Source organism: Littorina saxatilis, linkage group LG15 (genome assembly GCF_037325665.1).
Source record: "Littorina saxatilis isolate snail1 linkage group LG15, US_GU_Lsax_2.0, whole genome shotgun sequence".
Classification (NCBI taxonomy): Eukaryota; Metazoa; Mollusca; class Gastropoda; order Littorinimorpha; family Littorinidae; genus Littorina; species Littorina saxatilis.
In genome coordinates, this window is record NC_090259.1 from 43,248,474 (window position 1) to 43,273,876 (window position 25,403).

Sequence of the window (25,403 nt, forward strand, 5' to 3'; positions counted from 1 at the left end):
TTTCCAGTACAAAGGACTTAACATTTCTTACATACTGCTTGACTAAAATCTTTACAAACATTGACTATATTCTATACAAGAAACACTTAACAAGGGTAAAAAGAGAAACAGAATCCGTTAGTCGCCTCTTACGACATGCTGGGGAGCATCGGGTAAATTCTTCCCCCTAACCCGCGGGGGGGACCGTATAATATCAAACAGGTGGATCTCACACAATATCAAATACATGTTCAGGGGAATTCCACTATATCACGTTCCACTACATCGCGAATTCGGCTATATCGCGATGACATGCTTGGATCCCGATAAAAACAGGAGTGACCTTTATCGACATTCGCCCCAACAACAACAAAAATCTTTTTTTTCTTGAAACATACAAATGACCGTTCAATTTTGATTACAACATAAATAAATAGTTATGAGTAAAGAATAGTGGATGTGTCTGTGTAAATTACTACACACATTAACTGTACAAAAAGAATGTGTTTTTTGAGCAGGTTTTGGGTACAATACTAATACCTACAGGAGTATGCAATCAAATCACTCAGGCAGCACTTAAAATGTACTGATTACACATTCTGAAAGAAGCTACCAAAAAAGTGTACATGCATTTTCCACATTTCAGACCTTAATTATCTTTCAAAGAATATAAAAAACGTAATGTATAATAATGGCAAACAAAGTAATATCAAATTGAACTAATTAATAGATCGAGCTATATAAAAATGTATAGTTTTACTTCTCAAGACTTTTCGACTTTCTTCTACGTCTTCTGTGTTCGTGGGCTGAAACCCCCATGTACACTCATGTTTTTTTGCATGAGTGGGTTATCACGACCGTTTTTACCCCGCCATTTAGGCAGCCATACACCGCAATTGGGGGAAGCATGCTAGACATTTTCGTGTTTCTATAACCCACCGAACTCTGACATGGATTACAGGATCTTTTCTGTGTGCACTTGGTCTTGTGCGTGTGTGTGCACATGAAGGGGGATAAGGCACTAGCAGGTCTGCAAATAAATTGACCTTGGAGATCGGAAAAACCTCCACCCATAAACCACCAGGTGCGGCTTGGATTCGAAGCCACGACCCACTGCTTAGGAGGCCGGCGTCTTAACCGCAAGACCATTGCTCCCGTCTACTGATCGGAAAAATCTCCACCTTTAGCCCACCAGGCGCGGCCGGGTTTCAAACACGCGACCTTTCGCATGGGAGGCTGGCGTCTTATTCACTCGGCCATTACACCCGTCTTTGCGACTTGTAAGTTTACGACTTACACATCTCATCATCCCCAGGATCATTGGGGCACAGCAGTAACTAGAGCCATAGCTTGTCTCAAGACTAGCAGATCATAAAACAAATTATGAACAAACCCAATTATTTTGTATTTCAAAAAGACAACGGCTTTGACTAGACTTAAAGCACTTATTAAACTGAAAGCTTACAACTAAAATGTAGGCTTTGCATGGCGACAATGATGAAACTGTTTATGGCAATGATGAAACTGCTTATGGCTCATAAATATCACATCACAACACAACAAAGTAAGGCTTAAAATTGATATGACACAGTGCTGCAACACTGACTAGATAATAATGTTCCCCACACATTACATTCCCATTGGCACACACGTTGCTTGTAACTAAATCATCACCAGTGTTGCTACTGGACAAAATAATACAAAGCAGTTGTCGAGTTGCACCATTTACCTGCATATATATATATATCTCATGTCGTCTTTCTTTCTTTATTTGGTGTTTAACATCGTTTTCAACCACGAAGGGTTATATCGCGACGGGGAAAGGGGGAAGATGGGATAGAGCCACTTGTCAATTGTTTCTTGTTCACAAAAGCACTAATCAAAAATTTGCTCCAGGGGCTTGCAACGTAGTACAATATATTACCTTACTGGGAGAATGCAAGTTTCCAGTACAAAGGACTTAACATTTCTTACATACTGCTTGACTAAAATCTGTACAAAACTACAAACATTGACTATATTCTATACAAGAAACACTTAACAAGGGTAAAAGGAGAAACAGAATCCGTTAGTCGCCTCTTACGACATGCTGGGGAGCATCGGGTCAATTCTTCCCCCTAACCCGCCGGGGGGTAGTGCTGCTACTGGACAAAACTACAAACATTGACTATATTCTATACAAGAAACACTTAACAAGGGTAAAAGGAGAAACAGAACCGTTAGTCGCCTCTTACGACATGCTGGGGAGCATCGGGTAAATTCTTCCCCCTAACCCGCCGGGGGGTAGTGCTGCTACTGGACAAAACTACAAACATTGACTATATTCTATACAAGAAACACTTAACAAGGGTAAAAGGAGAAACAGAATCCGTTAGTCGCCTCTTACGACATGCTGGGGAGCATCGGGTAAATTCTTCCCCCTAACCCGCGGGGGGTAGCACGACATATAAACACATAAATCTAGGGAGTTACTTAAATGTCCACAACATCAGATCCAAATGAAATTGTTTAAACAATTGAAACAATATAGCTGTAGACTATTGAGTGGTGGGAAAATGTTGCCTGAATGCTTTTGTTTGTTTGTTTGTTTATTTGTTGCTTAACGTCCAGCCGACTACGCAGAGCCATATCAGGACGAGGAAGGGGGGGATGAAGGGGGCCACTTGTCAAGCGATTCCTGTTTACAAATGCACTAACCCATTACTTGTGTCCCAGCAGGCTTTAGTAAAACTAAATTAATACCTACTGGAAGATTACCAGTTTCCAGTATGTTAAAATAGGCTTAACCTATCTACTGCTGGACTTACATCAGAACACTAACAGATTAAACTATACATGAATCGCGAGACAAGCGGCAAGAGAAGAGATTTTTGGAAAAAATACAGGTGAATGAGCAAGAAGGCAGAAAAAAGAAAAGAATTCATGAAGAAAAAGAGAGCATGAAAGGAAAGAGGAACCAAAAATCTACCTAACAGCAAACTAGAAAGCTCCTGCGGTTCCAAAAACAGGAGGGGCCTTTAATTTCATAACCGCAGTGCCCCACTGCGGGATGCCTGAATGCAACAGTTAACTTTTTAACAAAAGACAAAAAGTCACTTAAAAAGTGGTCTTAAATATTGCTTTCATTGCATGTTTTTGAATCCGGAAACTAAGAGTCAAAGTGGTACGTACAGGGTATAAAAGTGGTAGAGAATACATGTGTAGTCATTTAAAAGCAATTTCCAATATCACATTCTATTTCTTAATGTAAAATCCCTGTGTCAAAGTGGTGAAGAGTATATTACAATCATTACCTGTTTACCCTTGTATGTTTGCAGTAAAGAAAGCAAAAATTCTAACAAATTCAAATGATACAATTTTTAACATGACTTTGCTAAGGATCTTAATACATGTACTCCTTCGAAAATTTGGCATCAGTAAAACACACCACCAAACAAAACAAAGCCTAGTAATATGCTCTTCTCCTCCGATCCAATATATGCACAAAATGTGAAAGTGGCACAATTTTCTTTTTAGTTTGATTTACATCAAAAGGTTCTGGTATAGTACGTCGCAGGAGCCAAGTTGGCTATATATGCGTATCACATTTATATATTGAAATTGTAGTTCATTCATCAATACAACATTTTCGAGTGAGACAAATAAGATGAATTTTTCGTACTTTTGACACCAACAACAAAAGAAAAGAAAAAAAAAGAAAAAGTGGCAAGAAGACGACTTTCTTTCTTTCTTTATTTGGTGTTTAACGTCGTTTTCAACCACGAAGGTTATATCGCGACGGGGAAAGGGGGGAGATGGGATAGAGCCACTTGTCAATTGTTTCTTGTTCACAAAAGCACTAATCAAAAATTTGCTCCAGGGCTTGCAACATAGTACAATATATTACCTTACTGGGAGAATGCAAGTTTCCAGTACAAAGGACTTAACATCAATCTTACATACTGCTTGACTAAAATCTTTACAAAAATTGACTATATTCTATACAAGAAAAACTTAACAAGGGTAAAAAAGGAGAAACAGAATCCGTTAGTCGCCTCTTACGACATGCTGGGGAGCATCGGGTAAATTCTTCCCCCTAACCCGCCGGAGGTAGAAGACGACTGATGCTAAGTGAAGCAAAACAGTCTGTCCAAGCCAACACCTCGCCACAACAGCCACCCCAAAGGAATCGCCCATGCAGACAACCTCATGCAATGGCTTCAGTCAGATCTAACTCTCACCATGGCTCAAGTCAGATCTAAGTCTTATGTGGCTTCAGTTAGATTTAAGTCCTATTGTGGCTTCAGTCAGATCTAAGTCTTATTGTGGGTTTAATCAGATATAAGTCGTATTGTTGCTTTAGTCAGATCTAAGTCCTATTGTGGCTTCAGTCAGATCTAAGTCTTAATGTGGCTTTAATCATATATATGTCTTATTGTTGCTTTAGTCAGATCTAAGTCCTATTGTGGCTTCAGTTAGATTTTTTTTGTTTGTTTGCTTAACGCCCAGTCCACCACGAAGGGTGATATCAGGGCGGTGCTGCTTTGACATTTAACGTGTGCCACACACAAGACAGAAGTCGCAGCACAGGCTTCATGTCTCACCCAGTCACATTATTCTGACACCGGACCAACCAGTCCTAGCACTAACCCCATAAGGTGGAGCAGCGACTAGATTGCCAATTTTAAAGTCTTAGGTATGACCCGGCCGGGGTTCGACCCTGGGTCAGGGCGTTAGCAATTTTCTCCCTCCTTTCCTAACCTAGGTGGTGGGTTCAAGTGCTAGTCTTTCGGATGAGATGAAAAACCGAGGTCCCTTCGTGTACACTACATTGGGGTGTGTACGTTAAAGATCCCACGATTGACAAAAGGGTCTTTCCTGGCAAAATTGTATAGGCATAGATAAAAATGTCCACCAAAATACCCGTGTGACTTGGAATAATAGGCCGTGAAAAGTAGGATATGCGCCGAAATGGCTGCGATCTGCTGGCCGATGTGAATGCGTGATGTATTGTGTAAAAAATTCCATCTCACAGGGCATAAATAAATCCCTGCGCCTTGAATATGTGCGCGATATAAATTGCATAAAAAAATTATTAAAAAAATTAAAATTCCTGCGCTTAGAACTGTACCCACGGAATACGCGCGATATAAGCCTCATATTGATTGATTGATTGAGCCTATATAGTTGCTCTTATCCAGGGATTTTTTAGTAAAAAAACAACAACCATTGGCAGGGGGAAAATCGTGTTGTTATAAGCAATGTTTCTTGTATCCGAGTTTCTCATAAGTGGGTTGGTTCGACTGTATGTTTTTCAATCTGAAATGAGTGAGAACTCTTAAATAAAGCTACCTAACCCAACTTCTTACCTTTTTTTTTAAATCCTTAAAACTCAGCTTTCCTGATAACATCAAAATGATCCTTACAACATTAATCCCGAAAGAATTCAACAAAACAAAATCAACTCACTGATGTCGATTTCACATTCAAGTACATCGTCCTTTTTGTGCCTTTTCAAATTCAAAAAATGGTTAAGTAACTACATGTCAGAGACCAAAAAAAGAAAAACAAATTAAATAATTTGCATAAAATTCTTACAAAGTTTTCCTGCTATATTTATCACACATGTGTGCTTATGTTGCTACTGTGGTGAACATGTCATGTGCCACGAAAGAAAATGCCTACCAAAAGTACAAGTGCCCCAAATAAATCATAGCTGCAAACCAAAAAAAGTGTTTTTTCTCTAGTTGATATGCATGTATTGAGGCAGATGATTCTACACCGCATTTTTGAGTCACTTGAGAAAAAGTGACTCTATGTAATCGGTCAGTGTTAGTCTGTCCGGCCGGCCGTCCGGCCGGCCGTCCGGCCGGCCGTCCGTAGACACCACCTTAACGTTGGACTTTTCTCGGAAACTATCAAAGCGATCGGGCTCATATTTTGTTTAGTCGTGACCTCCAATGACCTCTACACTTTAACGATGGTTTTGTTGACCTTTGACCTTTTTCAAGGTCACAGGTCAGCGTCAAAGGAAAAATTAGACATTTTATATCTTTGACAAAGTTCATCGGATGTGATTGAAACTTTGTAGGATTATTCTTTACATCAAAGTATTTACATCTGTAGCCTTTTACGAACGTTATCAGAAAAACAAGGGAGATAACTAGCCTTTTCTGTTCGGCAACACACAACTTAACGTTGGGCTTTTCTCGGAAACTATAAAAGTGACCGGGCTCAAATTTTATGTGAACGTGACTCATTGTGTTGTGAATAGCAATTTCTTCCTGTCCATCTGATGCCTCATATAATATTCAGAACTGCGAAAGTGACTCGATCGAGCGTTTGCTCTTCTTGTTAATACCTATACTTCTCACTGAACCTAACCCCCCAAAACTGTCAAACAAACAAAATCATCAATCACCTGACATCCATGTTCTTGATATGATTCCAGAGAATGGTTTTGAGATGCATGTATTCAGGCAGAAGATTGTACACCGCATTTTCAATACCCATACCTCTAACTGAACCCAACCCCCAAAACTATCAAATAAAATAAATAATTAAAAAAATCATCAACCTCCTGAAATCCATGTTCTTGATATGATCCCACAGGATGGTTTAGCGATGCATGTATTCAAGCAGATGATGCTACACCGCATTTTCAATATCTCACTGAATCCAACCCCCAAATCTTTCTTTCTTTCTTTCTTTATTTGGTGTTTAACGTCGTTTTCAACCATTCAAGGTTATATCGCGACGGGGGAAGGGGGGAGATGGGATAGGGGAAAGGGAGGAGATGGGATAGAGCCACTTGTTAATTGTTTCTTGTTCACAAAAGCACTAATCAAAAAAATTGCTCCACGGGCTTGCAACGTAGTACAATATATGACCTTACTGGGAGAATGCAAGTTTACAGTACAAAGGACGTAACATTTCTTACATACTGCTTGACTAAAATCTTTACAAACATTGACTATATTCTATACAAGAAACACTTAACAAGGGTAAAAGGAGAAACAGAACCTGTTAGTCGCCTCTTACGACATGCTGGTTTCATTTCATTTCATGCTGGTTAGCATCGGGTAAATTCTTTCTCGTCCCAATCAATATGGGACTCCCCCTAACCCGCGGGGGGTACCCCCAAATCTATTAAATAAACAAAACAAACAAAAATCATGAATCACCTGACATCCATGTTCTTGATATGATCCCACAGGATGGTTTAGCGATGTGCAGACTCTCTTCGGTGTCCGAACCTCCCCCCGTGTACACTACATTGGGTGTGCACGTTAAAGATCCCACGATTGACAAAAGGGTCTTTCCTGGCAAAATTGCTTAGGCACAGTTAATAATTGTCTACCTATACCCGTGTGACTTGGAATAATAGGCCGTGAAAGGTAAATATGCGCCGAAATGGCTGCAATCTACTGGCCGTATAAAATTTCATCTCACACGGCATCACTGCAGAGCGCCTAGAACTGTACCCACGGAATATGCGCGATATAAAGACTCATTGATTGATTGATTGATGTATTCAGGCAGATGATGCTACACCGCATTTTCATTATCTCACTGAATCCAACCCCCAAATCTATTAAATAAACAAAACAAACAAAAATCATGAATCACCTAACATCCATGTTCTTGATATGATCCCACAGGATGGTTTTGAGATCGGTGATGAGCACTACGTGGCTCATATCAATAGACTGTCCATAGATAATCAGATGTGAACACCTCGAAAGCAACCTTTCCAGCGTCGGCTTCAACTTGGGCGGAGCGTCAAAGAGAAGGTACTCCCGCAACAGATGACAGGCCTGCCACAGCGTGGGCTTGGTGATCTCCCCTGTGCATTGCTGCCGCCGCGTGTCGCACATGGTGGTGCAGTAGTGCGAGAAGTGGCAGTGGTGGTCGTGGCTGCAGGTTCGATTCTCCAAGGCGTTGGCTAGCATAGCGCTAGAGTAGATATGCCGGGCGTCGGTGACGATGGCTTCATGGGTGGGGCCGTGTCCGATGGCGGTGGGTTTGACGTCGCACATGAAGAACTTGATGTGGTTGTCCTCGTAGATGTCGAACATCACATCCAGGATCCCTACCGCCACCTTGGCTCGTTGTTGCCATGACGGCAGGAACCAGGTATGAGCGGAGGATGAAAGGATGTTGAGCGGAAAGACGTTCTTGTTGTAAATGGCGCTCACCTACCCACACAAAAAATCAACCTTATATCAACGGACTGAGCAAAAGTTATGACAAATTAATGAAGCTGACAATCATTTAAAGAATTGACAGCGTCAAATAACAAAGCTTACCATTTTCAATTACCAGAGATATAAGTAAGTGGCATGTGCGTGTGTGTGTCTCTCAGTGTTTTTGTGTGTGTGTACTTGTTATCCTGAGGTCACAGGTCTGAATCCAACCTAAGAATTCCCCCCCCCCCCCCCCGTGGCACAAACCCCATCCCCCTGGTAAGAAGCGACCTGAATTTCCTAGCAATAGGACAACATTGAAGTGAAACTCTAGGGGGGTTGGGAGGGGGGGAATTGGAAACACATGCACATATAATTATGCACACACCCAGCACACGTACAAATGCACGCACACACACACACACACACACCACCACACGTACAAATGCACGCACACACACACACACACACACCACCACACGTACAAATGCACGCACACACACACACCACCACACGTACAAATGCACGCACACACACACACCACCACACGTACAAATGCACGCACACACACACACCACCACACGTACAAATGCACGCACACACACACACCACCACACGTACAAATGCACGCACACACACACACCACCACACGTACAAATGCACGCACACACACACACCACCACACGTACAAATGCACGCACACACACACACCACCACACGTACAAATGCACGCACACACACACACCACCACACGTACAAATGCACGCACACACACACACCACCACACGTACAAATGCACGCACACACACACACCACCACACGTACAAATGCACGCACACACACACACCACCACACGTACAAATGCACGCACACACACACACCACCACACGTACAAATGCACGCACACACACACACCACCACACGTACAAATGCACGCACACACACACACCACCACACGTACAAATGCACGCACACACACACACCACCACACGTACAAATGCACGCACACACACACACCACCACACGTACAAATGCACGCACACACACACACCACCACACGTACAAATGCACGCACACACACACACCACCACACGTACAAATGCACGCACACACACACACCACCACACGTACAAATGCACGCACACACACACACCACCACACGTACAAATGCACGCACACACACACACACACACACACACACACACAGAACTCACATCAGGGTACTGGAATCCAAAGAGACTGCCGCACGTTCCGTTGAGAGCGGGGAAGCCGTAGCTGTGCTGAAAGATGAACATGACCAGGAACTCTCTCTTGTGAACCAGTCGCCATAGTGACTGAGCCTCTCCCAGGGACAGCTGTGATGAAACACGCACAGTTTCAAATCATAATGTGCATGGTTAAGAAAGAAAAAAATTAAACAAAGAGAGAAAGAAAGAAAATCAAAAACAGAAAGATAGAATGAAAGAAGAAAAATTAGATTTAAACTAAAACTTAAAAGGGGCTAACATGCCAGCAGGGACCACCCCAAAGAACAACAGAATTCAACACCAACCTTCCCATCGTCGTTGAAATCGCCAAACTTCTTTAACTCTCGTGCGAGATTGTGCATGTCACCATTCCCAAGCTGGAGATTAAGATAATCCAGTAAAAGGGCAAGGAACTCTGAAGGAAGCAGTCCTTCCACCAGAGTTAACTCCCTTTCATCACGTTCAAGGTCTGCTGGGACTCTCATCAGCATTTTTCCCCACCAAAAACTCTGTGGAAAATAACAATTAAAAAATGTGTAATGTTTCTGACGAGCGATTTGAACACACAAGTAACCCCTTAAATAGATGAATTCCAAAAATATCTTTGTCAGCTTTTTATGGCTTGTACAGGGTGACCCAAAAAAAAGAGTACCCAAACAAAACGTCATAAATTGAACAAAAATAAAGCAATCTTCATAAAATTTATTTACACACACAAGTAGCCTCTGCATGATTTCAACAGAAAATGTTAGCGTTCTAGCTTGTCTTTCAGGAAAGTTATGCTCATTCTACAGAACATGCTCCAAATGGCCTCCCCCGGATTTAAATCCCCCAGATTTCTATCTTTGGGGGTTCCTGAAAGACAACGTCAACAGGAACAACCCACAGACAATCGCAGAACTCAAGCGAGCCATCACAACAACCATTCGCGGAATCTCGCAACAGGAGTGTGTGCGGGTGATTGATAACTTTGCGCGGCGAGTTCAAGTTTGCCTGAATCGGCGCGGAGGCCATTTGGAGCATGTTCTGTAGAATGAGCATAACTTTTCTGAAAGACAAGCTAGAACGCTAAAATTGTCTGTGCAAATCATGCAGAGGCTACTTGTGTGTGTAAATAAATTTTATGAAGATTGCTTTATTTTTGTTCAATTTATGACGTTTTGTTTGGGTACTCTTTTTTTTGGGGTCACCCTGTAAAAGAGTTGCTTCACTTGTTTTCCTTGCTTTTCCATAGAAACACTGAGGCAAGCTACACGTGACATTGTAGGCTTGCCTCAGTGTTTCCATGGAGGAAAGCAACTCTTCCACAGCTAAAAAAAATTGACATATTTATTTCTTAACATCGTCTATTGCTAGGTATTACGTACCATACCTTTATCTTTCTCGTGTGTTCAAAACACGATAATTCTTCCATTACATGTACGTACATGTGTCATTATTGATTATATCTCAACCACACTGACAACAGGTTTGTGGCTATTCAATTATCTCCTCTCCCTCATTCTTCTTATTCTTTACCTTTCTGCTTGTATCATTCACATTTTTACCCATTAGAGAACATCAATTCATCAAACTAAATAAATCAAGTCCTTTTTCCTTTTCCCCCCCCTGGTTATTACAACAAAAAACACTGCCCTGACAATTCAATTTTAGCTCCCAGAAAAAAACCAATTGGGCATAAGTTTCTGAAAATGAATGAATTTGTCTCCAATTTGTGATTCCAAAGAAAAAGAAAAAAAAACTCACAACCAAACAAAAGCTGCAAATCAGTAGAAGAAGAAAAATATCTGTGAATTTGTCTTCAATTTCTGACACACAAGAACAAACAGAGACCTGCAAATCAGTAGGAGAAAAAATGAAGTACTTTTTAGTCTTATAGATTATTTGTTCTGTACTAACCTTCTCCTCTCCATTTTCTGTGCACCATGTCAGGTAGATGGATTCCTCGCGACACAGTTGTGGACATATGCTGCCAGAAATTTCTCCATGGTAATAATCATTGCACTGAAATGAGAAGCAGTGACAACGTCCACAACAAACAGAGAAATTGAACAATGTGCAAAGTTAAAAACACACACACTCACTCACTCTCTCCTTCTCTATTGCTCACACACACACACACACACACACACACACACACACACACACACACACACCCTCATTCCCGGTAGCTCAGTTGGTAGAGGACTGGACTTGTGATCGGAAGGTCGCAGGTTCGAATTCGGGCCGGGACGGACACGGGTCAACTTTATGTGCAGACCCAGAGACGGAAGCCATGTCCCACCCCCGTGTCATCACAATGGCACGTAAAAGACCTTGGTCATTCTGCCATAAGTGCAGGTGGCTGAATACACCTAAACACGCAGACACCTGGGTAGCGCGACTCCGTTGCTGCTAGCTTTCCACTGGGAGGAAGCGACCCGAATTTCCCAGCGATGGGACAATTAAGTAATGAAAATGAAATGAAAATGAAAATGAAAAAATGAAAATGAAAATGAAAATGAAATGAAAAATGAAATTTCTCTCTCTCATTCACTAACAATGACTCATACACCCACATTCCCTCCCTCCGACACTCACACACACACAACACACACACACACACACAGACGTGCACACACACACACACACACACACACACACACACACACACACACACACACACACAGAGGCGCGCACACACACACACACACACACACACACATCTTACATTGAACAGCTGTTGCTCTTGCACAATTTTGCAGATGCTTTCACATCATGGTGCAAAGTATCCTTAGCGGATTATGACTTTATTCAGTTATTCTGCAGAAAAGACAAATGCTGGAGAAAAACCGTTCTTTTCTGCAGCATTTATGCATAATGTCATCTTTTGCCGAAGCAGCGTTTTTTTCTGCAGTAAAATTGAAATCAAGTAAAACGGTGCTGTTGTTTTACTGCAGAAAACCTGTTTACATTTTTTCTGCAGCATTTTTTCTGCAGAATAACTGAATAATGCCAAAATGCTGAAGAAAAAGTGTAAACACAACATCACCGTTTTACTGCAGCATTCTTGATTTCAATTTTACTGCAGTAAAACTGTTTTACTGCAGAAAAAAACGTTGCTCTCGCGAAAGATGACATTATGCAGAAATGCTGCAGAAACAAACAGTTTTTCTCCAGCATTTCTGTTTTTCTGCAGAATAACTGAATAAAGTCATAATCCGCTAAGGATAGAAAAGACCTTCTGATATATACACTGAGATATTTTCAACTTAACTGAACCTAACATTCTAGGCGTTTGTTCTTGACATGGATGCCTTTAGTCAATAAGCCAACAGATAATAGATATCCTGTGTCTAGATTAATCCTAGAGAACCCTCCCTGGGACAGGCTGATCTTTCTTAACCCAGTGTGGGATTTTCAGTGGGGCGACCACCCCCAACCCAGCGCGTCCCCGGGTGGCGGATAGGGGAACGGTCTTCAGATATGGAGATCAGCCGCTTGCGGCCGCGGACCAAACTGGCTCCGGGTGGGACCCCGGAAAATCCTCCCCCCTGTGCTCTCAGGGTAGGACGTACGGGCCATGAGCTAAGGGTGAGGTAACCCCAACAGAAAACCCCGAATGCTGAAGACGGAGGACCCGGGCCGCACGGCGCATTCTAACAAACCACGGGTACACGCACTTACGCAAATGATGACACAATCAACCAGCACAGATGGAAATGGCGCTCGCCCATTGAGGACCCCCCAGGATGGAGCAGCGTCGGGTCCCATGCCTCAAAGGGACCCAGCCCCAACTACTGGAGGTCCCTCCCGTCCGTCTTGTCACGCCAGGGGACGCGGGAGGAAAGTGACTGGCACCACCACAACCAGGAAGAAACCCAGTCAGCAGCGACCTTTTCAGGTCATGCACTGGAACGCAGAAAGTATCCTGAACAAGAAGACAGAGTTGGAGCATATCCTGCATGAGAAGAACATCAACATCTGCTGTATTCAGGAGACGCACCTGACACCCCAAAAGTCCTTCAAAGTGAGAGGCTACCAATGCCTTAGGTCCGACAGAACAGACCGAAGCAAAGGAGGAATCCTGACCCTCATCAGGAACAACATCAATGCCTGTTTGATAGAAACGCACATGGAGGACTCCGAATATCAGGTGATTCGAATCCAGACGAAGACATCAGAATTCCATCTTGTCAACTTCTACTGCCCCAATGATAGACACCTTGCCCTTGACACGATCCCCGCAAAGGCCTCCAACTTCATCGTGGTGGGTGACTTCAACAGTCATTCACAGAGTTGGGGATATGACCACCTGGATCGGAGAGGAGAAGAGGTGGAGAACTGGCAGGACGACAAAGGTCTCATCCTTTTGAACAGTCCCTTTGACTGCCCTACATTCTACTCCAGAAGATGGCACACTACATCAACTCCTGACCTAGCCTTCTGCACGGAAGACATGCACCAGCTAACCAGCAGAGAGGTCGGAGAACAGCTAGGTGGAAGTGACCATCGGCCAGTCTTTTTGACCCTGGGCATGGAGTCCTGCACTGAAGCTTCCTTCCCACGGTGGAACTACAAAAGAGCGAACTGGTTCCTCTTTAGACACCGCACCAGCGAACTCACCAAAGACATCAGAGTCGAGGGTCGAGACATCAACATGGTGGCGAAGGACTTCAACATGAGCATCCTCAGAGCAGCGCGTGAGTCCATTCCCAGGGGTGCCAGGAGAGACTATAAGCCCTACTGGAGCAATGAATTGCAGGAACTGGATGATGATCTGGCAGACGCCAGAAGGGAAGCAGAAGTCAACCCGTCACAAAACAACAACATCCGCCTCCAGGAAGCCAAAGCCAAATTTCTCAAAAAGAAGCTACAGGCAAGACGGAGAAGCTGGCAAGAGAAAACAAGCTCTCTGAACCTTGAGAAGGATGGCAGAAAGCTCTGGAGGCTCACCAAGCAGTTGAATGATGAGAACACCAGCAGAGGAAAGATCACATTAGAAGAGAACGGGAAGGTGCTAACTGGAAAGCATGCTGCCAACCAATTTGCTGAAAGCTATGCAGCTGAGAGCAACCTCCATGTTAGCCCCGAGAAACAGAGAGAAGCAAGAAGAGAGAAAAGAGAGAGACCTGCCAGACAGTCGACAGTGGAAGCCATGAGTCAACCACTCACACTCCACGAGCTGCACTCAGCTCTGAAAAAGTCAAAGGCGAAGAAGTCCCCTGGCCCAGACGGCATCACCAACGAGATGCTAACCCACCTTGGTAGTGCAGCAGAGAACAAGCTACTCGAGGTCTTCAACAGCAGCTGGCAAGAAGGATCGCTACCACAACTCTGGCGAGAAGCGATCATGATCCCCATCTTAAAAAAAGGGAAGGATCCAAAGAAGGCCACCAGCTATCGCCCAATCAGCCTCACCAGCTGTGTTGTGAAGACCCTGGAGAGAATTGTGAACGAGCGCCTCAGGTGGTACCTGGAATCCAGGAACCTCCTCGCCCCTGAACAAGCTGGATTCCGACAGTTCCGCAGCACTGAAGATCAGGTCACTTACCTGGCGCAAGAAGTTGAAGATGCCTTTCAGGAACAGAAGCTGGTCTTCGTCACCTGGATAGATCTTCAGAAGGCCTTTGACAAGGTCTGGAAAGATGGACTCCTTGTAAAACTGCTGAGGAAAGGCGTGTCCAGCAACATGTACCAGTGGATTCGCTCTTACCTCTATAACCGCAGGGCAAGAGTTAACGTCGACCAGACCAAAAGCAAGAAGTTCCTCCTTCGTCATGGCGTCCCTCAGGGCGGAGTCCTCTCCCCCACACTCTTCCTTCTCTTCATCGACGATCTGGTGTCTGAGATGCCCAAGGGGATCAAAGCTGCTCTCTACGCAGACGACCTTGTGATCTGGTGCAAGGAGGAGCACGCAAGTACTGCCACCTACAGAATGCAGCAAGCGGCAGATAGGCTGAACGCATGGGCAGAAGATTGGTGCGTCTCCATCAACAAGGAGAAATCCTCCACCACCCTATTCACACTGTCGCCAAAGCAGAAAGCCGGAACCATTAGGCTTGGTGGAACTCCTCTGAGAGAGGATGAAGAAGCAACGTACCTTGGTGTCACCTTTGATAGACGGCAGACCTGGAAACCACACATTGCACAGGCAGAGACGAAGGCCCGGCGCAAGCTAGCCATACTCAGGAAGCTGGCAGGTACCACCTGGGGAGCGAACGAGAAGATACTGAAGACAGTATACCAGGGAACAATCAGACCCCACCTCGAGTACGGCTCCACAGCGTGGTCAACCTCAGCCAAGACAAACCTGCAGACCCTTGACCGTGTGCAAAACCAGGCCCTCCGACTCATCACCGGTGCAATGAAATCCACGCCCATCAAGGAAATGGAGAAGCTTACCACCATCCAACCCCTCTGTCAGAGAAGAGAAGCCAAGACTATGGTACAGGCCGAGAAGCTCAAGTGCCTACCCGACCACCCCATGAAGCACAGACTGAGCAACCTCACCAAGAACCGGCTTAAATGGAGCAGTTTTGTACACGAGAGCAAGAGACTTTCTCGACAGTACAGGGAAGTCCTTCCACAGAACACTCTACCTCTGACTCAAGAAGAAGAGGAAACCCCCAAGGCAACAGAGAAACCAGGCATCCAGATCTGCACCAGTGTTCCACATGTTACCTCAGGAGAAGATCAGATTGACACAGCTCGACAGGCACTCACCTTAGCCCTGATCGACGAACAGTACCCAAAAGAGGCGTGGATCCATGTATACACCGATGGATCAGCAACTAACGCCGTGCTCAATGGAGGTGCAGGCATTCTCATCCAGTTCCCTGGGGGACATACAGCTACATCCAGCGTTGCCACTGGCAAACACTGCACAAACTATAAAGCAGAAGCAGAAGCTCTCATGCAGGCCGCCTCCTTCGTTCAGGACTCCGCAGACCCTTGCTACCAAGTTGTCTTCCTCTCGGACGCCCTTTCAGTCCTTCAGGCCCTAGAGAACGACAAACTCCCACAGCTGGCCAAAGCATTACAGATGGTCAGACAAACCAGAAGAGTTGTCCTCCAGTGGATACCAGCACACTGTGGGATACCAGGAAATGAAAGGGCAGATGAGCTGGCAAAAGAAGGAGCCGTGGAAGACCAACCTGAAAACAGTGTCAGCTTTAGTGAGCAGAAGACAATCATCAAGGCATTGATGAGGCCAAGGACAAACAGAGATGACTACCACACAATGTCCAGAGAGCAGCAAGTCAACCTCATCAGGCTGCGTACTGGCCACAACAGGCTCAATGCTCACATGAACCGAAAGTTCAAGCTGGCGCCATCACCAACCTGTGCCTGCGGTCAAGAGGACCAAACAGCGGAACACATCTTACAGCGATGTCCCTTACTAGATGAGGAACGAAAAGAAGTGTGGCCGTCACCAACTCCCTTGCAGACCAAACTATACGGCAGTCGACAGGAGTTGGAGAAAACGACAACATTTATCACCAGTGCTGGACTGATTGTGTAACCTCTGCGAACGCCAAGAAGAAGAAGAAGAAGAGAACCCTCCCTGAACAATGACAGTGTTTGTAAAAGCTCAAACTAATAACGTCTAAGTTACTGCAAAATTTCACAATACAGTGAAACCTATTTCAAAGACCCCCATTGATAAGATACCCTCTACGTTAAGATCCGACATTCTCAGACTTTCTCTTCATTGTGTCAGTAACTTTACCTCTTCTTCTTCTGCGTTCGTGGGTTTAAACTCCCACGTACACTCGTGTTTTTGCACAAGTGGAATTTTACGTGTATAACCGTTTTTACCCCGCCATTTGGGCAGCCATACGCCGCTTTCGGAGGAAGCATGCTGGGTATTTTCGTGTTTCTATAACCCACCGAACTCTGACATGGATTGCAGGATCTTTTCCGTGCCAGGGTTCATACAGACACCTGACAGTGAAATTCAAGGAGTATTCAAGGAGTTTTCAAGGAGTATTTCCGGTATCCCAGCTCCACCATGGCAGGCTCCAGAGAATCAATCAGGGTGGTTGCATAAGCATGTCCAAGAAATTTGGAAGCGTATTATTATTATTATTATTATTATGAACATTTGTGCGCCTAATCTAAATATAGCCCTAGGCGCTTACAAAATATAAAATACATAGTGAACATTATACGAAACACAAATCGACAAGGACTCATACACTCACAGACAGGCGCACAGCGAGAACGCGACGCACTCACTCATACCAACTACAGGCACATGCATTCTAGACGGAAAAACAGTCGTAAATAAATAAATAAAGTATTGGATACATAAAGTTTGTTGAGAGAAGAAGAATAGAGCTGGAAAGGGAAGAAGAAGGAGAAAGAAAGAGACAGATCAAGGACCAGCAGGAGAGGGTGATGTGTGGTCATTAACGGACTAGTGAGGGAAGAGGTGTGTTTTGAGTGAGGTTTTGAATGATTGCATAGATGTGGAGTGCCTGAGTGAATGCGGGAGTTGGTTCCAGATGGATGGGGCCTGGTAGGAGAAGGTGCGCTGGCCATATGTTTTGGTGCGTGCTGATGGTATCCTAAAAAGGCGGGTGTCTGCGGAGGATCTTAGGGAGCGAGAGGGGGAGTAGACATCAAGAAGGTCAGAAAGATAGCTAGGGGACGATAGATCAAAGTTTCTGAAGCAGAGTGTGGAGATCTTGAACTGAATCCTCTGTTGAACAGGCAGCCAGTGTAGGGTTTGAAGAAGAGGGGTGATGTGGTCATGCTTGGAAGAACGAAAGATGAGGCGGGCGGCATGATTCTGAACACGCTGAAGCTTTTCGATGATGTAGTTGGGAGAGCCCGATAGAATGGAATTGCAATAATCGAGTCGCGATAGGACAAAGGCGCAGAGCAGAGTTTTAGTGGCATCCTCAGTGAGGAGATGACGGATGGAGGAGATGCGGCGGATTTCAAAGAAGCAAGTGCGACAGACATTGGCAACATGCTGATGGAAGGACAGGGACTGGTCGAGAGTGACACCTAGGTTGCGGACAGCAGGAGAAAGAGCAATAGAAGAACCATTGAGATCGACAGACGAGGGAAGAGAAGGATGATTGAGATGTTTTTTAGGAGAGACAAGAATCATTTCGGTTTTCTCCTCATTAAGCTTCAGCTTATTCAGGTCCATCCACGCCTTGAGGTCGGTGATACAAGACTGGGTGGAGGCAATGAGGCGAGGGAGGTCAGAGATAGGTCCAGAGAGATAGAGTTGGTTGTCGTCGGAGAAGCTGTGGTGAGAGAGAAAGTGGTGAGCGGCAATTGAAGGGATGGGTTGGGTGTAAAGGACGAACAAAATAGGCCCCAGGACGGAGCCCTGGGGCACACCGTACTGTAGAGGAGAAGCAGAGGAAGATAGGCCGTTCACAGAGACAGACTGGTAGCGATCGGTGAGATAGGACTGAAACCAAGAAAGGACAGACTGAGAAATGCCAAAAGAGTTTTGAAGGCGGGACAAGAGCACGGCATGATCAATAGTGTCAAATGCCGCGCTCAGGTCCAGCAGAGAGAGAAGGCAGACGTCGTTGTTGTCGAGTGCAGTCAGTATGTCGTTGCTAATTTTCAGTAGAGCGGTTTCCGTCGAGTGTCCAGAGCGATAGGCAGATTGATTGCAGTAGAGAAGGTGGTTGGCTTCAAGATGGTCCAAAAGCTGGGAGAGTACGATTTTTTCTGTTATTTTGGAGAGAAATGAGAGATTAGACACTGGTCTGTAGTTCTTCAGATTTTCAGGATCCAAGGAAGGTTTCTTGAGAAGAGGTCGGAGGATAGCGGATTTGAAAATGGCAGGAAAGGACCCAGATGAGAGAGAGGCGTTGATGACGGAGGTGAAATGCGGGAGGAGAGTATCTAGACAGTGAGTGAGGATAGAGGCGGGAAGGGGGTCAAGTTCGCATGTTTTGATGCCGGCGTGCATGATAGTTTTTCTGACTGTGCTTTCGGTAACAGGCTGAAATGAGGAGAAGGCAGGGCCAGAATAGGAGGGGTCAGGGATGGGGGACTGGGTGGGGGGGAGAGCGTCAAGAGACTGGCGGAGTGTGGAAATCTTGCTGTCAAAGAAGTCGGAGAAAGCCTGAGGAAGACGAGAAGAAGGAATCTCAGAGGGAAGTGGAGACGAGTCAGATTTACCAAGAAGAGTGTTAGTGATGTCGTACAACTGTTTTGAAGAAGAGCATGCGAGTATTTTGACATTGTAAAATGCAGTCTTGGCTGCGTGAACGATGCTAGTGACTGCTTTGTTGGCAACTTGAAAAATCTGCTTATGAACAGTCAGGCCTGATTTCAACCATTGTCTCTCTGCTCTACGTCTCTCACGCTTGGCATCTTGCAACTGAGGCGCAGCGGACGAGTACCAAGGCGACGGAGGACGGTGAGAGACGCGGCGGCTGGAAGCAGGAGCATGCTGATCAAGAAGAGCTAACAACAGTTTATCAAGTTCGTCAGCGGACGAAGGAGGAGACACGGCTAGTCGTGACTTAAGGTCAGACTCAAACACACTCAAGTCTACGGCATTTAAGTTCCTAGCTTGGACGAAGACTTGGCGAGGAGGAGGACGAGTGAGGTGGAGCTGAGCTAAGACACAGTAATGATCGGAAGGAAGAGTTTGATCGATCGTGATAGTGTCTAGCACTTGCTGATCAGCGCGATGGACAAACCAATCGAGCGTGTGTCCACGTGTGTGTGTAGGACCGCGGACAGCCTGGATCAAACCAAAAGTATTCCGTTTGGACTTGCTGCCCGTTCCAGCAACGAACAAAAATGTCAAGTTGCTTCATTTTGCTGAAAAACTTTAATATTAACATTTTTTTTGTTTGCCTGCACTTCAGAATTCAAGGAGGTTCAAGGAGGTAAAACACAAGAATGACCATTTTCTCCAAATTCAAGGAGATTCAAGGTCCTTAAAAGGGGGGGTTGAAAATTCAAGGGGATTCAAGGAGATTCAAGGAGCGTACGAACCCTGCGTGCGCACTTGGTCTTGTGCTTGCATGTACACACGAAGGGGGATAAGCCACTAGCAGGTCTGCACATAAGTTGACCTGGGAGATCGTAAAAATCTCCACCCTTAACTCACCAGGTGGCCGCGGCCGGGATTCGAACCCACGACCTTCCGATTAAGAGGCTGACGTCTTACCACCCCGCCACAGCGCCCGTCACTTTACCTCTATTTAAAGACATCCTCTCCTTAAAGACCTGGCTTTCTCAAGTGTTTTTTTGTATGCCTCCACACAGTGGTTTCATTGTACAATGTTCAGGCCTGGGAATTAGTAAAAGTGGTTTGGGCGTACTGACGGGAAAATTTAGCGTTTTAAGCATTTTTAAGGGCACATGGAGGCTCTTTTCTTACACAATTAGAAAAAAAACTTCGTCGTATTTACGATGAAAGGTGTATTATTCCCAGGCCTGAATGTTAAAGAAAAACGGAAAACAGCTTTACCAGTTTGGTAGTGATTTTCCTCCCGTGACAGGGATCAAAGCGTGAATAAATTATCCAGACGAGTGCCACGCTCAGTATAATGCCGACCAAGCGTGCATGCTTTGTGACCTCGTCAGCCACCTTCTGCAACACAAAACAAACACAAACAATAAAAAATTAAAAAAAACTGGTTCATGGTCATAACTTGACACAAGAAGTTGAAGAACGTTATTTTTTACCTTTTTCTCCCACAAACACTCTCTCTCTTTCTCTTTTTGTGCAAATACTTGTTTATTCATTTCCATGAATAAATAAACTTTGTCCATGCACATGCACACTCAATGATTTGAAAAGCAAAATACAAATTTCAAATTTCAAGATCAAGTCGAAAAAGTGCTTGTGAGCATGCATGCGAGTGTGTTTGTAAATGTTCATGTTTGAGTCATGTGCACATGTGTGTTTTAGGTATTGGTGATACATGTATGTGTGGGGATAGCTATAGTGCATGAAGGGGCATGCATGCGCCTTTTTGTGTGAGCATATGATGTTTGTTGCTGTGTGAGATAATCATTGAAATATATGCCTGTCCTGTCTTCTGATGTTTTCATAAGCGTGGCTCTGTTTCTAAATGTAGCCTGAAGCATCTTTTCTCTCCATAACTCTCTATCTCATGAATCCGCAACAAGCCTTACCATGAATGCATTTGTTTAATATTGAATGGATATAACCAGCTAAACATCTTATCTCTCCATAACTCCCTGTCTCACGTAAGAGTGACTATATCCTTACCATGACTAGCGTCAAAAGGAGCAGGCCAAAAGCTTTAGCAGTATCCACATAGCACCTGAGTCGCCTCCATCTGCGCATGCTACTTTTAACTCAGCATGCACACTCTGAAAAATGACAAACAAACATAACAATTTAGACACCAAAATGTCTACAATTTCCCTTCATTCCTATTTTACAGTAGTCATGTACAGATATAGCTTCCTTCCCGTGTAAGCCAAAATGTTACCTGCATGTACCAGGCTTTTCACAGATCTACAGTTACGTGTCAGTTGTATAAGAAATTTAAAAAATGCCCACTCGATCTGCACAATGAAACCCCCATTTTAAGACCTCCAAAAATCAAGTATTTTATGGGAGAGAGTCTTTAATTTTAAATCAAATGGTGAAATGGCGATAAATTTACAAAAATATGAACAAACATAGCAACATTGCAATTATAATTTATATTATCAGAAATTTTAGGAAACTGTACTCATGCAGCATACATGTCTGTTTTAAACTTGAAATGTAAAATATTGTTCTGAATTGCTTGTGCAACTGTATTACTGTAAACATGCAATGTGCATGTAAACCTAGTTCAACTGTACTATATTCATGATCATAAAAAAACACGGATGTACAAGATCACTTTCAAACATACATTACAGAAGCACAAACACTACACCAACAAGAACAAAAACAAATGTACACATCACTCTGCACAGAAAAAACCCAGCTGTTTTCTGTCAACATTTTCTTTCTACCCTAAACATGTAATCTGCTTCCTAATAGCACATAACAATAATTCAGCAGTGTCAAATCAAGTTAAACCCAAACATGCACCAGATAAACAGTGGGTTATTAAACACAGTTGCAGCAGACACTTGAAGAGATTAATAACATGAGGCAACACATAATATCAGCGTGGTATCGTCTGCTACAATGTACAGTTGTTTTGTTCATTACTATGTAGACGTGTCCTTTGTAGATACGGCTTCCATGTTCCAGCTAATAAAACCAATATTTACACAAAATAATAAATACATTTTCCTCAACAATAAAGACTGTACGCACGCCCAAGGAATGTTCAACGATGAGGATGTGAAGAACAAAAATGCTTGTTGGGGCTCAGTCGTGGATCCTCCCGAAATCTGCAAGTGCACCTGTCAGGGGAAACAACTCTAAACTTCCTACCACTTTTGTGCATGTCTGATAGTTGAGGCTCAAAGAAATATTAAAAGAAAATCGCATGGGTAGAAACGGCTATGACGAAGAAATAAGCAACAGAAATGTTTTATAAACAGAGTTCAGGTACGACATTTCTTCTTTTTTTTATCAAAAATATAAAAACAAATTTAAAAGTTAACTTTTAATTGATGCCACTCAAGTGTCAGATCATTCTACTCCAGACTGCAATTTGCAACACATTTTAAATTCTATTCCCTGAAACTCCCTTCGTCCCCTCTGAATGTATGCCAACGACTGTGAAATTCTATCTTTTCTGTAAACGAAAGGACCGCGTAATTTATTGTGTTGGAGAACACACAGCCAGAGTCTGGGAAGAAAAGCTGTCATCATGCAATGGGATTGTCTCCCTGTAACTTCTCAAAGTCTTTTGAGAACATTAATTTGATTGGGTAGTCGTCACACGTGACATGATAATGTCAGCCTGCTGTCCAACTTGGTAAAACTTGTTTCGATAAAGTTGGAGATGGCGAAGAGAGGTTCCCGGTGACTTGCCCGGTGGGAATTTTTACTTGTGCCCGACAGATTCAAGGAGAAATTAGTGTCTGTTATTCACGGGAAGTGCGGCTGTTTGGGAACTCTAGCTTGGCGGGGGGACAATCCAGTCCAACATGGCGTCAGACAGTGGCACCTCCTACACTCAGGTATTGTGTTTGTCTTTCTACTTTGTGTGTGTTGGTTGTGTTGTTCTGTGTCGTCAGTCGGCAACAGCCATACCTGATACCTGAACATAACTCTGCAAACTTGGGGCGTACGAGAACTGTTCCTTTTTGGTGATAATTGCTTCAATTATCTCCACTATTACTGTGCCTTGACTGTCTCCCCAGTATGCAGATTGAAGACATTCACTAAGTATCAGTGTGACTGGGTGTGATAACCGTATTCGACGGAATCTGTCGCACGTCTTGCAAAGCGAAGATGATCATCAAAAACAGGCAATACGTAGAAGACAGTTGCAAGCACCCTTTATCCAGTGCCCCTGTTCCTGAATCCTTTGCAGCACGATGTTGCAACTTGGTAAACCAGGAACTGGTGTTTCTTCAGCTTAGTGGAACATTTAAATTTGGTTTCCTTGACAATTGCTTGTGGGATCGTTTTTTTTAAAGCTAGTGCTTGCCCCAAAGTTAGTGCTGTGTGCAGTTACAATGCTAACGTCCCTTGTGGTCTAACTCTAAATCCCACGTACATTCCCAGAATTACTATTTGAGTAAATGTCCTCTTTTGGGGCTGTAACAACTTACACGCGTGATTCAATCATACAATTTGTTCCTTACAATGTGATCGCCCATTGACTCGCATAAAGCAACCTTTCACATGGCAAATGCACTGCACAAGAGCAGACGATCTTTGGAGAAGCAGGTTCTTCTAATGTTCAAACATCGCTCTGTCTCAGTCTCGCCCTTTCTGAAAAATGTTTAAGCATAAGTCCTTCACGAGACAGTTATTAATAAGACAGTTGCATCTGATGGTTTCCTGCCATAGTACACACCTAGAACGTCTCCTTCTGAATCGACGATGAGATGCTGTTTGCTGCTGTCCGCCAATTTTTCAAGTCACGGCATAAAGGCTGCAGTGGCGCGTTCTGATTTGCACTCACCCTGTCATTGACTTGCAGATAATAGAGCAGGTTCTATCATTCAAACCAACAAAAGAATCGCTCCCAAGTGACTCGTAGCTCGATCGTAAGCAAAAATCGTTCTGTGTGACGGCCCCATTAGACCAGTTGGCTTTGCGCTTACGCTGAGGATATGGTGTGATATTTTGACTTTAGGCGTGTCTTGTCAAAGTATTGAGATACGATCATGATTATTAATATTATGAAATGCGAGAGATGATACATGCAGTCTTCATGTTTTTCAAACCCTGAGACAGTGACTGAGTGAGAGCGAGTACGCAGACAATAAAGTGAAATGGAGCAGTTCTTTTCCTCCTGAGTTTCAAAATCAGGAGCATGATATTTAAGAATAATGAACAGTTACAGTGGGTTTTTTTTGCTTTGCCTGTCCGGTTTGGTTTTCTGTTCCTTGCTATACGGTATTACCTTTCTATGAAACATTTTGTACTGTCCATGTCAATTTACTTAGGCCAACAAAAAAAATTGGTGTGGTTACGGTAACATAGCCCAAAAAAATAGGGTAGGAAGGTAGGCAATCACTTTTTTTTTTTTTTTACTTTTTTTTCTAATGTGTACAAATTAAACCTACTTCACAGGGAAATAAGTGTGCGACTCGGGCGCTTTCGCTTTCATTGCGTTTTCTGCACTCGCTTTCTTGTGTGTGGTTTTTTTTTTAACAAATGTAATAAAAAGTTATAGGGTCGGCCCCTAAAAATAGGGTAGGTCGGGTTACCGTAACCACACCTATTTTTTTTTTTAGGCCTTAACATTCACAATCTCAGGGGATGTCGTGGATCATTTGAGCCTCTTAATCGGTCTATGTCCGATGTCCGACGCCTAACGACATCCCTGAGGGTGACGTGATCAGAAGAGGTTCCAAATACTAATACATGTAATAAAAGTGTACAATTACAATTTCTGGTTATACTGATACAGTGATAGTGATAGGGACAGACTGA

General features: G+C 43.8%; 2 protein-coding genes across 2 annotated transcripts in view; one reads left to right on the plus strand and one right to left on the minus strand.

Annotated features, from left to right (window-relative positions):
• Positions 1–1,741: 1,741 nt before the first annotated feature.
• LOC138949392 (divergent protein kinase domain 1B-like) lies at positions 1,742–22,755 on the minus strand. The gene is made up of 7 exons (XM_070321204.1): positions 22,659–22,755; positions 21,606–21,709; positions 20,838–20,960; positions 11,291–11,395; positions 9,697–9,900; positions 9,359–9,499; positions 1,742–8,156 (listed from the first exon to the last, which is right to left on the minus strand). The coding sequence occupies exons 2-7, from the start codon at positions 21,681–21,683 to the stop codon at positions 7,584–7,586; spliced, it is 1,224 nt and encodes a 407-aa protein (XP_070177305.1). The 5' UTR covers positions 21,684–21,709; positions 22,659–22,755; the 3' UTR covers positions 1,742–7,583.
• A 482-nt stretch (positions 22,756–23,237) lies between these two features.
• Positions 23,238–25,403, plus strand: part of LOC138949393 (serine/threonine-protein kinase N2-like) — a 104,366-nt gene continuing 102,200 nt past the window's right edge. The window contains exon 1 of the mRNA XM_070321206.1: positions 23,238–23,473. Within this exon, the coding sequence (XP_070177307.1) occupies positions 23,441–23,473 (33 nt within the window). The 5' untranslated portion in view covers positions 23,238–23,440. The remainder of the gene's footprint in view (positions 23,474–25,403) is intronic.